The sequence below is a fragment of the Tachysurus fulvidraco genome, chromosome 5, assembly GCF_022655615.1.
Source record: "Tachysurus fulvidraco isolate hzauxx_2018 chromosome 5, HZAU_PFXX_2.0, whole genome shotgun sequence".
Taxonomy (NCBI): domain Eukaryota; kingdom Metazoa; phylum Chordata; class Actinopteri; order Siluriformes; family Bagridae; genus Tachysurus; species Tachysurus fulvidraco.
In genome coordinates, this window is record NC_062522.1 from 19898932 (window position 1) to 19921019 (window position 22088).

Here is a 22088-nt window from a genome sequence, read left to right on the forward strand (position 1 = left end):
GGAACACTAAAACTGTGAGACAGCAATGCTACCTGCTACAGCACTGTGAACCCTTCTTTGAAACAGCTCAACCAATTCGGATGAGAAACCATTGTCTATTCACACACTTTGCAGTTTCTGTGGTGATAGAGCCACTTAGTTTATGAGTCATGTTCAGTGCTGTTGATTACCTTGCTGTGAGCATAGACAACAGACCCCAGCAGTTTCCAGGTTCCTCCACGACGATCCATACGAATCATGCGGAGGATCTGGAGGAAGCGGAGACTTCTGATGGCTGAGGTGGCAAATACATTGCCCTGTGTACCGGCTGCCAGCACTGAGATGGAGGCTATTAGCACCATGATGTCTGTGGTATACGGAAAACCAAAAGTGATTATGGGTCACTCAGGATTTCATGGTGTGAACTGTTCTGAAAATAGTAAGAGACGATAATTTTGGATTGCCTGCCTTGGCGCTTCTGTGCTGGTGTAAAGCTACAGGACTTTAACAAATTATGTGTAAATACTGAAGAAAGTAATGCAGTTCTATATTGGTTATATTTATTTGTGGAAAGTGAATTTAAATGGATCGACAACATGAAAATATAATTTCTATTTAAACAAAAAAAATTACCACTCAAAAAACATGTATTGCAATGAACATGTATTGAACTTCAAGACTTGCTTCATGACCTTTATTGCAATAATCCTCATATTAATATATCAGTTTATATATAATAATTAATTTTCTTACCTATGACGCAAAAAGGTTTCCGCGCAAATTTTAGCCTGCCTCTCCATCCTCTGTATCGGCAACAACATCCTGCTGACCAGATTCTTACAATGTATTCAACGCCAAACACCACGATCGTTACAATTTCCTTTGCGCACACACACAAACACACACACACACACACACACACACACACACACACACACACACACACACACACACACACACACACACAGAGGAAGACAAACATCAGCAGGTAACATAGCTGTAATGTATAAAATATTGTTTTACCTACACTCACTGGCAACTTTAATAATAACAATTTCACCCATTCACTTTCATGTAATTATTGAGACAATTTTGTCAGAAACTCAATGCATAAAATCATGCAGATACAGATTAAAATTAGCATCATGTATTGCTCACAGCAAAAATCAGAAAGGGGGAAAAACTTGAGCTCTGTGACATGAGGCATGTCGGCACGGTTGTTGCTACCAGGAGTAAATATTTCAGAGACTTCTGATCTCCTGGGATTTTTAAACATGCAATAGTCTCTAGAGTAAAGGAAGGCTACAGTAAAAAGAAAAAGGAAAAAAATACCCATGTTACCACTTCTATAAACGCGGAACAGGAATCTGAGGCTTAGTTTTTGATGTTAAAGTTGCCTGTGACTTTTACAATAATCAATCATAATGAAAAAAACAGATGTATAATCAGATTCCATACCAGTATGTACAAGGCATCCTCAGAGCTCTTTTCATACTCCCTGATGGTTGAGAACACAGACAGTACCAAACAGGAGAACACCAGCAAGAACCTGAAAGAGAAAAGAATAGCCTTGTTTCACTGAATCTGTAGGATAATGAAAGTGAATCAGAGCTATTATGATCCTCTCCATATTTGCTATTTCACAGATTATATTGTATGCAAGACACACACCTAATTAAACATAATTCAGTTAGAGTCTTGATCAAAAGACGTAACAAATGGCCTAAATGAGATTTTTTTTTACACAGCAGGAGGCTTGCTGCAGTTAGTAAGATTTCCTGAGAGATTAAACCAGATTCAGACAAAAGTGCTGAGCTGGTCAAAGCAAGAGCAATGCGAAAGACATAAGATCCACTGCAGGATATCAGACTCCCACAAACACTCTCTGTTTCTTCTCTATTGACATGTGAGCCAATCTCTGTGAAAAAGACAATGCTGCGTATTCACATAAAAGCCATAATCTGATCAATTAGCAGGCTACTCAGAAGCAGAGTACACAACACTGATTCAGAGATTAAACTCTGCCTGTAAAATATTAACCAGTCAGGTTATAACTCACATGTAAACCAATAGATATAATTCACAATAACACAAATATAAATACTTACATACATACATACATACATACATACATACATACATACATACATACATAAATTTAGATGAAAGCCACATATTTTGTGTGTATGAACAGTCTGTGGTACTGAAAACATTAGTCAGGAAGAAATGAACCTAGAAAATTAAAACCGTAATGCAATGAATATTCTTTATCTGAGTAAAAACTATTCTTTCACTATTTCACTTTTGCGAATGTAATATAACTACAACTCCAGCCAAAATTAAAAGCACAGCTCCTGAGTGGTGTAATCATAAAGTGTTTTATCTATCATGAGATAGAGAGAGAGAGGTCAAATCCAAACAATGGCACATCTATCAGTGGTCGTGGAGCCAAGTGAGTAAAGTTGGCCATGGTCTCTGGGTGGGATAGATAGTATACACTCTCACCCCTGTTTATCACAGCAGTACTAGCTGGTAACAATTCAGTGGCTTTACCTTTCTCAGAGGAGGCACACGTTAGCTTTCACCTTCCTCAGTTGGTAGCTTTTGTGCCCAAACTGGCTGAAAATCGGGAGGTGAAAAAAGTAAAAGAAAGAAAACTAGAACATTAAAAATATGTCTTTTTTTTATCTATATATTAATTTCTGCCATTTTCTACTAACTAGTAATATCTCCCCTATCATGTAATAATTTTTAACTGGGGACGCTAAGGACTAATAAATACTGCCCTCATGCTACTGTATGTCAGTAGGCAGCTGATCACACACAATCAGAGCTATTCTTCTCCTCTTCTGCACATATGAGACATTGTATACAATTGGTTAGTATTGCTCTATGTCTGACGGGGGAGATACTCCTGCCATCCTACTTTCCTTTATCTTTACTTAGCAGAGCTAAATACACTATGTCTACATGATTTCATATTAAATATCATGTTTCAGTAAGCTCTGCATAGTTGAGAACAAAATATGCAAAGAAAACATATACAGACAATGAAGAAAGAGAAAGAAATGCAAACATACAGTACACACACTCACATAGTGCACTCTCATGATAAGCACAAACAGATGAAACAATAAGACTTTGCTTAAACAGCCTTGTGGACAAAATCATTAAGTCAATAAATCAGTATGTGGAACTTAATAATAAAAAATAATTTATTTCTGCAAAAGAAAACTTCATACACCTGTTTTCAACAAGTCTCTGAAAAATAAGATCACATAAGGTGACATTTATATATCAAATTAAACTAGAACCCTTAGTAGTGTCTACAGCAATGCAACGTCACACACACATCCAGGCTGTCTGATATGACATTTCACTCCGCTGAGTCTGAATTGTCTGCTTTTTTCTCTAATCAAATAATCCACAGTTGCTGTTGTGTCTCTACAACAGCTTTTAGCTTTCAGTTTTGTATTTCTGCTTTGTGTGGTTCACATTACTGATCGAAGATTTGTGTTTTGACCCAGCAAACAGATATTCTGTCCAGAAGATTAGATGACACATCGAACCTTCGATCCAAAGCAAGAGAGAAAGGTCAATAGCCCAGGAGGCAGAAAGAAGAGAAAGACAAATATTTTCTGTTATTATTTTAGTTTAATATTATTGAAAGTAAAAATCTCTCCAATTTTCATTAGCACACAGTACATAAGAATAAACATACCAGTCAAAAATGTAGCCACAGTTTCTCATTTGTGTGTGTGTGTGTGTGTGTGTGTGTGTGTGTGTGTGTGTGTGTGTGTGTGTGTGTGTGTGTGTGTGTGTGTGTGTGTGTGTGTGTGTTTTCTATTTTAGAATATTAATTGAACACCTCAAATAACATATATGGAATTTGACCACAAAAATTATTTAATGTATTCTTGCTTCTCAAACTAAATTACATTTTTAACAAGTAATACAATCATGCTTTAGTAAACATTTATACATGAGTATTAACCTCACTATGTATGTTTGAGAGGAAATATAAGAGAAAATACATAAGCCTTTAGGACAATAAAGCCCAGGTTCCCGGCACAAATTATTCTTGCTAAGCTGTTTAGTGTGAGGTGAAACAAATATGTAAGTTACAAGAATGACAAAAAAGAGGAAGGAGACCTAATATGTAATATTCCAGTTTGAGCTTGATGGCCACTGCTTAGGTTAAGCCTTTTTTTTTTTAAATCTAAAAATGATCTTAGATGGCTCTCATTGAACATTTTCTACCCATTGCTATGGAAACAGAAACATGTATTGGCACTACTGAAAAAAGAGTTTATATTTTATGTACACGTGAGCCTGAAATCTCATTTTCATAAGACAACCTATATTATTTGTGGCAGACAATTTGGTGAAGATCAAACTCAATTAGTTAGTAAAAAGTAAAAATAACATTTGCATAAGTATTATATATTGAATGCCGGAGCAGCTTCTGACTGATCTGGATTGATCTTGAATATTGGATTGTTCACATTAACATTAAAACTCACAGTGACAATGTACACTACAGGGAAATAAAACTGTAAAACTGTAAATGAGAGAAAACCTGAAAGCTTGATTCAAATTAAATTAGAAGCATCATTTGTCTTTTCTAGTGTTCTGTTTTGTGGGGGATTTCTGATCAACAAATGAGGTTCCCCTCCTTAAGAGCCATAATATTCCTAAATAGTAATGATTTCTTTTAAATGGAGGTTACTGTGATCATCCCAGTAATCATATTCTTAAGACTTACTGGTATCAGTTCTTTTTCTTTCCTCATAGATGGAATGTATCTGATGTAAGCTGGTGTAAGCTCACATTATCGATTACCACTAAAAGAGCATTATAAACATATGCTAAGTTAATTTATTATTTAATTAAAAGCATATTATATCACCATTGTATAGAACTCTTTATGTTGATTTATGCCGTTTATACTGATAAATAGATGACAGCCAAAGATGCTTAACCTATTTTCCACTTCTGCTCTTTTGTTCTGCCTGCACCAACGTATTCCCTCTATACACCTGCCCCAAGCTTAAGCTAATGTGGCCTGACGGCCTGGAGAAAGCACTCCCTTACTCAGCTAAAGCTGAGATAGATAGAAGAGCAGAGAGGAGAGGAGAGGGAATGAGAGTTGTCTAAGGAAAAGACTGAGCACCGTGTGATGTGAAACAGAAGATGGAAGAAAGATATGGGTTCTGAGACAAAGTGCAAGGTTGTATCAAGGAGAAGCACAAAGAGAAGGAGATAAATTAGACAGAAAAACAGCCTAAAACTAATAGATCAAATTAAAAATGTAACATTACTAAGATCCATCTATCCATTTTCTGTACCGCTTACCCTACACAGGTTACAGGACACCTGGAATTTATTGCAGTGGCACAAGGCAGAGGACACCCTGGACAGGGTTCCAATCCATTGTAGAACACAATCACACACAGGACAGAAACAGAAATTGAACACCTAGACCAGGAGAAATGAATCATGCTCGCTACCACTATGTCATCATGCTTCTCCACTATTAAGATAATTATATTTGCATGTAGCAGACACCTTTAACCTGAGCAACTCACATTTTATCATGTTTCAGTAAGATCTGCTGGCTGATTGGTGGTCCTGGGATTTGAAGTCACAACCTCCCGATTGGTAATCCAACCCCATAACCACTAGGCTACCACATCCCCATATTTAAAACAATATGTTCACTTTTTTAAAAAAAAATTTGAAACATTTTTAAAATGAGTTTTTTATGTTGTTTTTTTAAGTCATTTTATTGGGTTATTTGCAGTCTGTTGTGTAGTTTTTATGTAACACATCCGCTAGCATGGTGACTGCTAGTCACTAGCACACTGGTCAATCAGAGGTTAAGGTATTAGGTATTAAGTTAAGTAGTACATTTAAATCACAGGGGCATCAAGTTGCCACTTATGGGATTTGAGCAAGACCCTTAAAAATGCCTAGTTGTATATATATATATATATATATATATATATATATATATAAAAGATTATAAGTCGCTTTGATAAGTTTGCTGGCAAAATGCTATAAATGTACAATGTAAATGACTAGTTTACTCCCCGTGTGCTCATGCCTTAAGATATACCATTACATGTGTGATTTTATCCTTTATTCACACATTCAAGAGTTTATCCCAATACATTTACTCTCTGCATTCACAAAGCATATGTGTCAAAAGGAGTTTGGGTTGTTAAATGCAGCTTGGAGAAACAGATAGCTAATATGAGTTCCACTGTGTCCTGCGCACAGAAAATATATGAAATGATCATTTTAAACAAGTTAGAGACAATATCGACAGTGCAGATGTGACTGCTACTACTACCAAGAGTTTCTATCTAGAAGACAGGTCACTCTTTAAACCAGCTGTTGATTTATCTGTGATTGAATCTCTTTTTTCTAAACGAACCATTCCTTCTCAGAGAAGCTCCAGCTCTAGTGGCAAAATGTCAAATCCTTTTAATGAAATAAAGCTTAGTACCCCTTTAAATTTCTTGATGACATAAGAATGTAGTTAAATTATAGACATACAGTGTGTGGATACACACAATGTTTATTTTAGAAATCCTGACAATGTCATTTTACTTATTTAGCTAGTGTTAGCAACATAATGGCCAGTTAGCAACATTATGGCCAGTTAATTAGATTTGTTTTGGTTCCTATTAATATCTAATAAAACATTAAAGCAAAAAAAGGGAACAAACCAAATACTAAGAAATACTCTTAGCATCTAATTTAATCTAATAAGATTCTACATTCCACTCACATTGTTGCCAGTAATAATAAGTGTAATGAAAAAAATTGTATAAAATTACTGTAGAGAACAATAGTGGAAAATTTTGAGCTCATAAATCAGGTTTTTAATAATTATAATCACTCACCCAAAAGTAAAACACATACGTATTAGAAAATATTCTTATTCATCTCTAATAGCCACCTTTACTTTTGATTACAGCATTAGAATTACTCTGCAGTCATAAAACTAATGCTTTAACATCTGTGCTTATTACAGTATTCAGTAAAAACTGTCTAAAACATGGAGTGTTTTGAGTTTGATGTGACACATGTACTGTAGTCATTCAAGTGTGTACTGTACTTTTCCTCCCAGCCCTACAAATGAGTATGTGATGATGCGTGCCTTCACAGTGGGAATGCTGAGCTCACTCTTGAGTTTCTCTGGACTCATTTGATATTAATGAGTTTCTGCAGTAGTAATTGATGAGCACTTGCTAATTTGAGTATGCCTATAGATGTCAGCTAGCATGAAGTGTCTGGATTTAAAATGGCACCTTCTCGTTTCATATATGCTCTCTCTCTCACACACACACAAACACACACTTATATTTCCCTGTTTGTTTGCTGTTAAGTAGTGGACTAAAGCCCCGGGGCTGATTCAGTCTCGTCTCCAACTGATCCGACTAATTACATCTAATTACAAAATAATTATTTTAGACAGTCAATATATGCCAGTAAATCCAAGGCTCCTACTGCATTTTCCAATTTGTGAAAAGAAGGCCAGCACAGATATCCTATGTTGAAGGTCACTGAACTTTGTGAACATGAAGCTCAATGATACTTACAGAAAAAATGGTAGATTTGTGGGTTGTGTGTTCACCACTTCAAAATAAAAGCTATAATGTGTCAATGGACGCTCTCATTAAGACTTTAAGAAAAGAAAAGAAAAAAGATGGTTTGATATCATAAACTTGAAAAAATTGTGTAATTTAAAAATATTTGTAAAATAAACATTTACCAAAAACATTATTAAGGAAAAAGGGGGTATATAAACATTTCCAACCCCCCACTCTTGGGCTGTGATGTAGATGTGTACACCACATTAGAGTTTCTGCAGTCTTACACACAAAGGAAAGAGTCCATCTTTCTCATAAATTTGCCAAATTTGTATAGGAACAACGTAAATAAGTCAGAATCTCAGAAATCACTGAAGCTATCCAATTATACTTTCACTGCAGGTATTGTGAAAAGCCTACAAAAAACAGTAACTCAAAAGCTATTTAAAACATCTTTGAGCATCTCACACTTATAAACTGTCTCTGGAGTCAATAGGATGATTGGGAGAACACTGTGACTGTTTATACAGAGATATTTCATAAGAAATCTCTATCTCTCTACTATCCGTACACAAAGTGTGTGTTTCCAATGTCAGACAGTTTAACACAAGAACTAGAGGACAGGTCCAGAGGTTATTGCAGGTCAAAAAGCTGGTAAAATATTCCTTTATGCCACCACTCTAGAGACTATTACACCATTAGCTACTTAGCAATGTTTGTTTTTTCACATTAATGAATTAAAAACCAGAAGCATTAAGCTGCTTTTGTGGTTGCAATAAGGTTTACCCCATAGGACACACACACACACACATGCACAAACACACACAGTGGCTGTGTGATTCAGATTCAGCTCTGCTGCCGAGTATATCAACACTCTAATCTAAAAACAAGGAGGGACAGAGTGGTTTTGTGTATACTACTACACCCAAAGCTGAACAAACACAACAGAGAACAAGCAAAGCAATCGGAGCAATACAATCAATTATATCATCCTTTCATCCTTTCTTTGGGCAAATTATGTTCAAATAGTATATGTATTGTTGTATATAACAATATACTCTCACCTTCCACTTCAATATGAACACCTGTCCACCTGCACATTCATGAAGCTATCTAATCATTTAATCATGTGGCAGTAGAACGATGATATACGTCAAGAGTTTCAGTTAATGTTCACATCAACATCAGAATGGGGAAAAAGTGTGATTTCTGTGACGTTAATCATGGCATGGTTGCTGGTACCAGATGGGCTGGTTTGAGTATTTCAGAAACTGATCATCTCCTGGGATTTTCACACCCAACACTCTTTAGACTTTGTTGGCTATGAAAGAAAGATTTCAGAACACACACTGCATTGCAGTTGTCTGTGTATTAAGCTGCATTGCAAGTCAAAGTGCCTGTGTTGACCCCAGTCCACTCCCGAAAACGGCCTACAGTGGGCATTTGAGCTACAGAGCTGGACCATGGAATAATGGAAGAAGATGCCTGTACTGATGGTCCAAATCACATTTTATAACATGTGGACGTCTGGGTGCGTGTTCGTTACTTTCCTGGATATGAGATGTCACCAGCATGGGTGTGGGAAGAAAACAAGCTGACAGAAAAAAGTATAATGCTTTGGGCAATGATCTACTAAGGGAAACCTTTGGTCCTTCCATTCATGTGGATGTCACTTTGACACACACCACCTACCTAAACATTGGTTCTGACCAAGTACCTTATCACACTGAACAAATTATTCAGGAATGGTTTTAGGAGCATGACAAAGAGTTCAAGGCATTGACTTGGCAAGCATCTGTGGATATGTGTTGGGCATTCAAGTCTGATCCATGAACTGTAATGTTATGTGTCTACGTATACAGTTGTGCTCTGAAGTTTGAAAGAAATTGTTAAACATTGTTTGGAAAATATGACTGATAATGCAAAATATTTTTTTCTTATTTAATGATCTCTTATGTTTTGGGGCTGTCTGAGCTCCAGTGGAACAGGGAAGTTAGTGAAAATTAAAGGCGGAAAATGGAAGATTGTACTGACAGACATTATCCATTATTCAACATGAAAGCTGCACATGGGAAGCTCTAAGATGTTCCAACATGACAATGATCCAAAGCACAAGGCAAGGTTGACCCTCCAGCGGCTACAGCAGAAAAAGGTGAAGGTTCTGGAGTGACCATCACAGTCTCCTGACCTCAATATAATTGAGCTACTTTGGGTAGATCTCAAACGTGCAGTTTGTCAAAGACAAACAAAAAAAATACAGGAACTGGAGTTATATTGCCAAGAAGAATGTGCATCTATACCACCTGAGAGAATTATGGAGCTCATGCACAATTATTACAAAATACTGCATGCCATCATTAATGCTAAAGGGGCAATACACAATCATCAGAACAAAAGGTATGCAAACTTTTAAACAAAGATTATTTCCTTATTTTCTTCTTTGTTATGTTTTATTTGATGATTGTGCTTTTTTCTGTCATGCCTTACATTTAACGTGAGTCCTATGAGAAATAAAATACGTTTTTTTGCCTTCTCACTTTTGTTTTCTTTTAAAAATCTTGCAAATTCTCCAAAGGTATGCAAACTTTTGAGCGTCACTGTACATATGAACACTTTCCTACATGCCACCCAGCTTTGATTTTTACTAACATGTATTAGCTACCACTCTTTCATCACACTGACTATGTGAGTTTAAATTGTGGAGATTTTACACTCTGCTCACTAAACACCCATTACCTTCAATCTCATCCTACATGATTAAGTATACATTATATTACATGGCAATTGAATCACTGAAAATGCACTGTGTGCACTAGATGTTATCATGTTTCTCAATTAGAGTCAGCCGGGCCAGCATATGCAGGACAGCATTGGGCCCCAAACGCCACCAACAATAACATGTGCTTGGCTCACTAAGATGAACCCTGGCTGGTAAAGCAAACAAAGGCAATCCACTTTGGAGTGTTGCACCATCAGTGAGACATGATCACCAAAGCAGTTTCCCTTACAGGGAAACATTATTGGGGAGCATTGTGGTATCATTGTGGTAATGAGCACAGGATGTGTGTCACCTCAGAACACATTAAGCAGATGAAACTGAGGGATGTCCATCTGGCCTTGAAGGACGTCTTGTGATTTATGAGGCATGTTGAGTTACTAGTTCAATACCATGATGGTCAGCAATATCAACCATTAGAACAGCAAGTTTGAGAGGCCTTTTCCATTTTCCACAGAATATTTTAGATAAGATAATATAGACCTTTATTCGTCCCACAATGGGGAAATTTCTATGTTACACTCACTCTCACTCACTCACTCATTTTCTACCGCTTTATCCGAACTACCTCGGGTCACAGGGAGCCTGTGCCTATCTCAGGCGTCATCGGGCATCAAGGCAGGATATTCTATGTTACAGCAGCAAAAAATATATATATATATATAAAAACAGTAAAGAATAAAGACATAATATAATATACATAATATACAAAAAACAAAAATTTATAAAAAGAGTAGTGGTTACACTGAAGACATATTGCACATAGGTAATATTGCATATTTCAAAATTTTTGTTATTGCACATGTTGAAAATACTTTGTTATTGTTATTTCTATCCATTGTTTGCACTATTCAGTGCACTGCATCTGCTGGGGCTGTACAGCAATGACAGATGACAAATTTATGTACTGCCCGATTTCAGAGATGAACTTTACTTCAGGAACCACTAGCGATTGGCATGTCTACATCTTTGTTATAGATGTATGTTATCTCTGAAAATGACATCTTTTCTAGGAATCACTTCTGCAGAAAAACAGATTTGTTGGTTGTCAGATGATACTGGGGTGACATTGTGATTAACTTTGTGGACTGATTCCTGCCCAAAGTCATGTCACCCAGCTTATGAGTCTGTTGACTGATATTGTAGCTCATTATTAAAGTGAGCATGCAAAAGGAGAAAATCTTTCTGTTAAACCTAACACTTACGTAAAAGCAGTTGTGGGAACAAGCACAGGTGAAGGTTAAATATGTCTGTTTAATTATTATGTAAATGTCTGTCTCCAATGTTAATTAACTGAAATATCTTCTGGCAATTTATAATTTTTTTGTAATTAAACAAACCAATGCATTTTTTAATATTAAACAGAATATTACAAAACAAAAAATTACTCACATTATTGGGCCTGAAGCTTGAAATCAAACAAAGATAAAAAGGGTTTCTCTTTAGATCAGTTGGTAAATTCTCCTTTAATTTCCGAGGGTAGATTATCCAAAAACTTTGGGGTTACAACCTTTTCATTCTCATGAGTGTACCTCGAAGTTGCTATATTACTATTGACCAAGAAAACTAAATGGAGACCAATTCTATATTGCATTACAGCAGGATGAGAGAAAATCACTACTTGCTCAGTACTAATCTGGGTAATCTAAACAGGAAGAATGAAGAAAGAGATTCATGACAGGATCTCCAGCACCAAGTTTCTGTCACATCCTGTTTTTATTATATCGTTGGCAGCTATCCAGGTGATTCCATTATCCCTGATTGGATAGCTAGGACAGGTAAAATAAAGAACACAACAAAAGCTATAATGAGTCTCACTACTGCCCACTATCCAGGGATTAGTATTACACCAGTAACCAAGTATTACACCAGTTGGCTATGTCATCAGTCATGATTTGAGTAATAGAGTACCAAAAAATACACCAGAATAAAACAAATTCAAAAGAATAGTTATAAATTAAAAGGAGTGGGGATCTCAATTAAAAGGAGTAGCAGAATCATACTGTAAGCCTCAGCAAAAAGCTTAAATTAATTGGATAGTACACTGACTAATCTTAAGGAAATCGTTAGGAAATAGAGATTTACTACTGAAATCCGACTGTCAGAGCAAAGGGGACACCTATGAATCCATACAGGAGACAGGAGACAGCCATTTCTTTTTTTGTTCATCCATCACTCATCTATCTACCCATCCATCTACCCAGCTGTACATCCACCCAAGATTTATTGCAATAGCATTGGCAGGATACATTTGACTGACACACTGGCTAACAACATGGACTGATGATATGTGGTGAGCTCAATACAAATCAGCGCTGCCCTTCCGTAGCTTAATGTTACACAAAGAGCTAATGTTAGAGGCCTTAGTTCACACTTGGCCTAATGCTTGCATCCATTTCATAGATGATGTCAGTATCTCACTGTCTAATATTGTTGTTGTTGTTATAATCTGCCAATCAAAGAAATCTTACAGAAAGACAATAACATTTTCCTTGAGACAAAACAGAGAGAATGTAGTCTGTTATATAATAATATATTTGAAGCCATAGCTCTAGGGAAAGACTGTAACTAAATTATGTTTATTATGATACTACTTATGAATCAGTCAATAAAGCCCAGGGCCAAGAAGGTCAAACTCCAAATAGCATCAAGTTACAAAAAGAGACATTATTGGGTCTGCAATAATGTGAGCATAAAAAAGAACCCCAACTTAGATCAGAAATAATATGCAAATCATAAACATCGGCTATGCAAAAAAAGAAAAATCTAAATGATTCCAATGCATGTACAAATTTTGACTCAATGCTGACAGAGGTAGAGAGAGAGAGCTCCTGAGCATGTGGCACAATGAAAAAGAATAAATCTGTATCCCAAGTGGCCTGAGAGAGCAAAGGTCCTAAGAGTCAGAGCTCAAAGGAATACCAGTCACCAGGAAACAGTAGCCACGTTGCAAGGAAGAAGGAGACAGAAGGAGACATGTGAATACATTAACAGAGTCTAGGTTCATTGTAGTAAGCAAACAGTGAGTTTTTAAGATTCATTTAGTTACAAGGTTTTCTATATATCAGCAAGAACATCAACCAACATATTTCTGACATCTCCTGTAACCAAAGAAGACTTGTATTATTGATTGAAAGCATTCCATGGTAGAAGCCATCAGTCTTTTCTGATAACATCGACCAGAATTTCATTATTTATAACCTACACCTGATTAGACGAACCATCAGAAGCATCAGAATGTACCAGTGAATACAATACTATTGCTCACATTTAATCATACCTGTTTGTTCCGGGTTAATAAAGAAGCCGCTGTGCATTACCTCTTGAAAAAGATGAAAAAGTTCTTGTTTGTTTTTATAAAGTTAGAGTTGATTCAAAGAATGGCCTGATGGGTACATCCAATAAAAGTGCTTCCATGAAAACTCTTAATCATTATAATGGCTCATGGACCTCTCAGTATGACTCAGTGCTTTCCAAAATGTGTCTGTGTTTGAGTTTTAGCTCAGCCTGTGCTTGGCAGTGTGTGGTACTGCAAGACAGATGGCAATGTGCTGATCTCCAGAGGCTAGTTATCATGATGGGTTTTTATAAAAATTAATGGATGCTGGTGTATGCTTTTCATTTTATTCATGCACATGTATCTACACATACACTTACACACAGACACACCTGCGTTGTCTGGAGGGGCATCAGGATGAAGCCAATAATGACCATCTAATGACCATCCAAAGCTACAGGATGGAAGGGGCACTTGTCATGTGTAAAAACAAGTGACGTGTGAAAGATCCTTTGGAGAGTGATGACACAGTAAAGTTGTAAATATGGCACAGTGAAATACAAATAAAGAAGGCAAGTAGTTATTCACAAACCAGACAACCCTTTGAGATAGCTCATTTTGACAAACACTGGAAGTTAAAGTGCTGTAACGTATGCTTCTGCTTTAAATTCAGCATTATTATGTATTCATGAATCTCTTCCGCTTTTAATCATATACAGTGTAACCGTGACTGAACTGCTGATTAATCTAATAAATCTTATCAACACCTAAGTGGTTTGGAACAACATAACAGTTTACAGACATGTCTATTGAGGATGTAAAGATGTGTCTCTGTGTGTGACAAGCACTTTGAGAGACTGACTACACTGCTGCTTGTTGTAATGAGTTACATAGTGTAGTGTATAGGGGAGTAATAAAATGACAACAATCTCTAAATTCAACATTTAGTAAAAAGTAAAATCAGATACAGCTGTGTAATAATAATATGGAATGAATCCTCACTGATTTTGAAAAAGCATATATGTAGTATCTTGCAGGTTTTGCATTTATTATAAACGCCTGTAGATGGATTTTACATTGGGAAAGTGTGTTCATGGTTCACGATCGATTAACATCCCATTCAGTGCATATTCCCACCTCTTTTCCAGTGTTGCTGGGATAGGATACAGATCCACCGTGATCCTGAACAGGAAAAAGCAGTTACTGAAGACGATTGAGTGAATAAATAATTTAGTAAGCATCAGCACATTTGCTGTACAGCTCATGAAGATGTCAAGTCTGTTCACTTCTTTTCTTTATGTTTCTCACATCACTGTTTTCTCCAAATTCACCCTAATCATCTCTGTTGTGAAAACCAAGGTACATGAAATTGTTCTGTTATCAGGCATAATTAATATATACCATTTTGTGATTCCCCATTGTCATGCACCAGTCATGCAGGGAAAAAACAAACAAAATGAGCCAAAAAAAAGGTTGCAAGTGTATCAGTATTGAGAAAGAAATATTCAGTCACTTTTGGTTTTGCTATTTATTATACTTCTGGTACACATACCTACTTTGAATTTATACACATAATTCTTTATTTAAGATATAAATGCTGCTAAATATGTTCTTGTGCAAATGGAACCTGGTGTCATTTATAATATAGAGGTTGCCATAGGTTTGAAAGATTTCATGTATAATGTAGTAATCTCAAGATGAAGGAGCTGCAGAGCCATAACAAAGACTTACAGTATTAACCACATCCTGTCAGTACAATTTGTTCTATATTACGCAAGTGGAAATTTTATAGAACCACAACTAATCATCCCTGGACATGTACGCCATGCAAGAACATAAAATTCAAAATACACTCAATGAGCACTTTATTAGGAACACCATACTAGTACTGGATTGGGTCTCAATTATTTACTGCATTTATTCCATTAAGATCTTGGAAACATTCTTTTGAGATTCTGGTCCTAGTTGACATGTTTGGACAATCTTGTATTCTACCACATCCCAAAGGCGTTTTATTGGATTCAGATATATTGACTGGGAAGGCCACTGTAGAACACTGTACCCACTGTCATGTTCATGAACCCAGTTTGAGATGACTTTTGCTTTGTGCCACGGAGCATTATCCTGCTGGAAGTCACCATTAAATCACTGTGGTCAAGAAGGGATGAATATGGTCAGCAACAATGCTCAAACTGGCTGTGACCATATTTGGTTTATACAGTAGGCTCAAATTGTGGTAACAAAACTTTCCTCACACCATTACAGCACCTCCACCAGACTGGACTGTTGACAAGAGGCAGATTGGGTCTATTGATTCTTGCTTATGCTGCCCATTTCTGACCCTACCGTCTTTGTGCCTCAATACTGTGCGTTCTGTGATGTTTTTTTTTTTGCTCACCAGAATGATTGTATGGTTATGTGAGTTACTGTGTCCTTTCAGTCAGCTCATATAAGTCTCAATTAAACTCTCTCATTAAGGTGTTTCAGTTACAAAATTGTCATCCACCAAATGTTTCATTATTGCAGCACTAAGTAAACTGTAGAGACTGTTGTGTATAAAAATTTCTAAAAGAGAACAGCAGGTATACAGACACACAAACAGCCCAGCTGGCTACAACAATCATGCCACGGTGTAAATCAGACACCATTCTTTTGGTTGTTTGGAACATTATCCAAACCTGCTGCCTGTATCTGCATGAATTTATGTTGTTCACTGCTGCCACATGATTGGATGATTAGATAATTGCATGAATAAGTAGTTGTACAGAGATGTTCTTAGTGCTCAGTAAGTCTAATGAAAAGGAAGCTAATACAAATAAGATAGAAGAGATGGGTAAGAGAGAAGCCAGCAGTTATTCTATTATTGTTGCTGGATGACCTGAAAGCAGCAGGACACAGAGAATAATAATGAAAGTGCACCACAATCATCTCTATGTATACACCTCACACAAAAATACTCATCTTCCAACAATACAAGCACAGAGATGTACTTTGTACTCTGGTCAAACAAAATAAAAGCTAAAACTCTTTAGTACTAATTTAGCTTGTCATATTTGGAGAGTGCTTATGATCCCAAGAGTAAAGAATGAAGAGGGGCATGTCATGATTGCTATAGTGAGACATATTAGAGGTTAATTTAGTCAGCCATGAGAAAGTGGAAGTTTCAATAAGGCATCACTCCCAAACATATAGCCAATATAACTCAACTCAAACAGTTCTTTCATGACATAATGAAGTTCCTGACTTTAATTCCATTGAAAATTTATGGAAGAATTTTAACTTGCAAGTCCATTAGAGGAACCCTCTTAGCCTTGGGGAATTAAAGATTATTTGTCAAGAGGAATGGGACAAAATTGGACCACAATTACTTCTTACTGTCGACATCTCAAAGCTGTGATTACCAGCAGCTTTGCAACAAAGCATTTATGATGGTAATTTGTGGGGTCAATACTTTTTTTTTCCATATCAATGTTTTTATTTGGTTTTAATCATAAATACATACCTAAAATCTCTCTGTAAAATTGAAGTATATATTATATATGCACCGGATGTACATTAAATAATAAAAACAATGTCTGAAAAAGTATTTCTGTACAAAACACAGATTTTTTTATTCACTTTATTTTTTAGCTTTCTTCTACTTCCAATTTATATAGTAAAGCCAGAATAAGCCCATGTAATTCATGAAGCTTTGCCTACTTCCAAAATCACATACTCCATATTCAAAAATAAAGCCAACATAGTATGCAAGAAATGCATTTCCGTCCCTCGTGAAATTTGATTTCACCGCAAAGTGTTGTAATGTTTGTAGAAAACAGAGGCCTAAAAATAAGTGGAAGACAGCACATACTGCTCATCACAGAAACACAAGAGCCATACCACAAGGGTGCAGTGGTACTAAATAAAAACACTGTAGGTCTACACTACTCAGTAAAAAAAACTATTATGGATTTTTGGACTTTTGGGTTGCTATTTAAATTGTTTAGAATTATTAAAGTCATTTACAGTATATTGTAGTAATTTATATGTTTTATGTTAAAACATATTTGCAGTAATACTGTATCTTAATCTAATGTATAAATACAGAACCTTCTAACTTCAAGCCCTTACCACTTAACCACCACAACTCACTCAACTAGATCTCATTGATACAATGCAATCATTTATTGCAGTGAGTTCAGGGGAAAAAAGCATTTGTATCAGTGCAAGTGAATCTAGCTTGCTGAGTTGGTTCAATGGTAAAGCTTTTTTGGTACAGATCAGAAGATAAAGCATTTGTTATAGTTGGTCCTAAGACCCTTAACCTTCCTATCAGTTATATCCTGCATCAACCAAATGAGCAAATGTACCGGATTAAGTTTATGCTATGTCAGATATTACAATACCTATACAATTGTTTACTATATATTTTACAACGCATTAGGTTGCTAGTAATTTTCCATACAAATTGCATTTTTTTTAATTTACAGTGTATGCTATCAATAAAACATTCAGATATTATTATATAGTTTTGAGATGTAACTAAAAACAGGCTCATGTTCCACACATAGAGTGACACCTATTTAGATATACACTCTTAGGAAATTAGGTTCTTTATGAATTCAGTAAAGATTTCTTGAATAATTAAGGATTCTTACATGAAGTCTATTTTGATAGATAGAGAAAACAATCTTTTGTAAAAAAAAAAAAAAAAAAAAAAAATAAGTTTTATGCGAAACCTTTTAAGGTTCCCACAGGGCAATCATTAAGGTTTGCCAATTTTCTAAGCATGTACTATGTACAGTAGTATGTTTACACGCTCTGTCTTTGAGCTGCTGCTCGTGGAGCTGTCCGAGGCACAATGGTGCTGAAATGCTTCAGATGAAAAAGGCTTGGCAGCAGACAGTTCACTGAGTATCCTCTCAATCCGGGGAAGAAAAATACTCAGATTGAGTGTTGCACAGTGAGCGTGACATGCGATTGCTTTAGTTCAAAACAAAAACGCTTATTAGACTACAGGGCATGTCCGCACCTGTAACAGCCACCGTGCACGTAGTAAACATGGGCCTGAATGGTAAAGAAGCGTCATGCTTCCATTTCCAATAACACGCATATAGCTATGAATGGGTGAAATGTATTGCAGACACATCCTTTTCCGCTGTTCATACGCAGTGTACTCTACAAGTCCAATGCCTCTTTGTCTTCTACGATTATTACAACCGTCGTTTTCGCATTGTCTTTGAGTATATAGAGCCGTGAAAGATATATAATCTGCAGTAAACAGGGCATTCAGGTGACAAAACAAGAAAAAAACCCTTCTTGAAATAAGCAAGTCACGTGCTTCCAGGGGAATCTTAATTATTCAAAACAAAAATAGTACCGTGCAACCACAAGCCAATACAGTCTAGCTAACTTAACAAGATAAATATATACCGTATTTTATTATTAGGTGGCAATAAATGTATGAAGCGGGAATAAAGAAGACGATTAAAACGAACAGAGGAAACGAGTATGATGCGTGAACGCAAAAGGAAACGAATCACTCAAGCATCCTGGACTTGTACACTCGCCATCTCGATACATTCCAGTCATTTGCGAGGCAAAGAGGTAAATAAGCGGATCTCAGATGACGTTTGATAGAATGGTGTGAAATAATAATCGTGTAATTAAGATACCCGACTGCTTATTCGACATAACCACTGAGACATATGACCTGCTGGACTGGCTGACAGAGAACAAAAACACATCTGGCTTTTCAAGCTCTGCAGCATCACTGAAGTGAGTTACTCACACATAAGCGTGATAGATGAATGCCCAGCCTCGTGGTCTCTCCAGAACATTGTAGAGGAAATTCTGCAGGCGCCTGTAGAAGGCGTTGCGTTTGGGCGGCTTCTTGCCGGAGCGTTGTTTGCTCAGGATGCTGCCGCGCTTGGTCGCATCACTAGCCGCGATGAGCAGCGCACCATCACGACTTGAATCCGCCGCGGCCGCCTCGAGCCCCACAAAGCCCACCTTGAGCTTCTTCTCGGTCTGCGGGCCTGGGTAAACCCCGCCGTTGCGGGATTTCTGCACCATGTTTGCGACGGCGCTGGCATGGAGAGGAGAGAGAGGAGGCGCGGGTGCGCGTAATGGGGCTCCTCCGCCCTCTGCCAGGTGCGAGCAGTTTGGGGAGAGAGGCGCGTGTGCGCGCTCTGGTAAGGACTGGAAGAAGCGCGTGTGCGCGCAAGGAGGAGCTCGGGGGTGCGCGAAAATGAGACACCAATAGCGATGCTGGATGAGAGTCTGCAGTCTCTCTCTCTCTCTCTCTCTCTCTCTCTCTCTCTCTCTCTCTCTCTCTCTCTCTCTCTCTCTCTATCTATCTATCTATCTATCTATCTATCTATCTATCTATCTCTCTCCACCGACCACCTGACAACAGTAGTGGAAAAGAGAGAACGGGTGCTCAGTAATTCAGAGAGAATCGGCCGAACACAATATACTACTGAAACAAACAATCAAACAAACACTGATTCTTTAAACTCTATAAAGTATTACAGCCTGTACAGGGACTGACAAAGAAAAAAGCTGCAGTGAAACATTGGAGGGGAATGGTCTGGACATTAAAAAGAGAGAAAGAGAAATTGAGATCATGCCCCCTGATGTAATCTCTGCTCTAGCACCAACTAATCTAATCATAAGCAAACGCCTGATATATTCACCATACCTGCCCAGGCCTGCCACTGAAGGTCACACGGTTAGAGTAAAAGAGAAAGAGAGAGAGAGAATATCATCATTATATATCTTCATAGTACATCACACATGCTCATTAACACTTTGATAATGAAATTCCACTCCAATATGCATTTGTAATTTCAGTCACAATCACTGAGGTTTATTCCATGTATCATCAGGTTTACAGTGTAATGAAGATGAGTAAGCAACACCAGAGATCATTTGGATGTGAATTAGACCAACTCTGCTAAGCACACAGTGTTCTAGGAACATCAGGTAGGTCTATACCCCAGCATCCTAATGCCCTCCATTTCCCACACTCTAACAGTTCATAGTCACCCAGTTACATTATATGCTAAACAATTCATGTTGTTGATGTTAAGTAATCCAGTTACTTTTAATAAGTAGCCTTTTGTATGTCAACTGATTATGCAAAATCACAGCAGCTCATTTCAAAAACTCTATTCAAATTCAGGATCCCCCCCACCCCCCACCCTCCTTGCCGTCACAAATGGCATGCTCATTAGGGACGCGTTTAAAATTTTGGATCTTTGTTAAGCTGCTCTGTGACAATGTCCATTTTTAAAAGGGCTTTATACATATACAAAATTATACAGAATTTAAGTAAAAACATATATATATATATGTATACATTTTTTTAAAACCTTTTTATTAGTCCTATGCAAAAAATTCATACAATTTATCAGCATCAATTTTAAGTGTGTTGGTTATGTGACTGTTCATCTGACAGGCTGCTGATATAGAGAGGCCAGGAGATTGACCACACTATGCTCTATCACTTGATATCTCAATTTCCCCCAGGAAACCAGCACACTTAGGATTATTACACATTAATGCCTACAATATTTATCGTACACTGTGAAGTCTTTCAGGATACACTGTACAGTCCTGTTGTATGAAATCAGTTGAATGTAGAATCACGCACTACACAGATGCATGCTGGATGTTATTCAGAGGTTTCAGTAGATCAGAACCTTGGGGTGACACCAAAGATGACTTGAATTGTGATAGTGATAAATAATGCATGTCTAGATGGTATTTTTCTACAGAAAGACATGGAAGCAAAAGAACGGGATGGAGGGTTGCCTTTCATCTGTTCGACCAGGCGTTTCCATGACAACAGCCCAGTGAACAATAAGCTGTTTTTTTTATCAGCCATTTTTTTATGCATACCTCTACTCAGGATCCCCAATGAGATTTTTTTCCTCTAAAAAAACACAGAAAATAGAAATAATACAATATAAAATTATATTATGAAGCCCATAACATATTTTTAAAACTAAATAAAAAACAATCAAACGTACATATAACTTTATATAATGTAAAAATCTTATAATTTGTGATTTCGGATATACTGACATTTTGCCAAATCATAAAAAGAAAGAAAATTGCTCTGTGTAAGAGAACTAATGTTTGATGTTATAAATGCACTAAATGAAGTATCATAAACATAACATTAGATTTTATACATAGTGTAAGTGTAATGGACCAAATTGATGTATACTGGTATCAACACTATAGTGTATATAAAACTCCCAGTTTGGAATTGCTCAGTTGAATTTGATCAACGAAACCATTAGCATTACCTCTGTGGAGAATGAAAAGACTCTTAAAGAGCCTGATGGAGTTTCAGCTAGTGATCTCCTGTTTAAGCTATGATAATGATCATATTCATTTCCTTTAACCAACATGCTTTTCTCTTTAACAGTCTAAAATGATTTAATGGACTGCAGACACAACAGGG

At 36.8% G+C, this 22088-nt stretch overlaps 1 protein-coding gene across 6 annotated transcripts in view; it reads right to left on the reverse strand.

The window, feature by feature from the left end:
- LOC113643268 (potassium voltage-gated channel subfamily KQT member 2) overlaps window positions 1–19824 on the reverse strand; it is a 42128-nt gene extending 22304 nt beyond the window's left edge. For 2 of the 6 annotated variants that reach the window (XM_027147446.2, XM_027147445.2), the window contains exons 1-4: window positions 19404–19821; window positions 1438–1528; window positions 733–859; window positions 171–346 (exon numbers count right to left, since the gene is read on the reverse strand). In XM_027147446.2, coding sequence (XP_027003247.1) covers window positions 171–346; window positions 733–859; window positions 1438–1528; window positions 19404–19687 — 678 coding nt within the window. In that variant the 5' untranslated portion in view covers window positions 19688–19821. Of the gene's footprint in view, window positions 1–170; window positions 347–732; window positions 860–1437; window positions 1529–11748; window positions 12051–19403 lie in introns of those variants that run through there. The other 4 variants (XM_027147448.2, XM_027147447.2, XM_047814257.1 and 1 more) reach the window with 3 other exon arrangements.
- Window positions 19825–22088: the final 2264 nt, after the last annotated feature.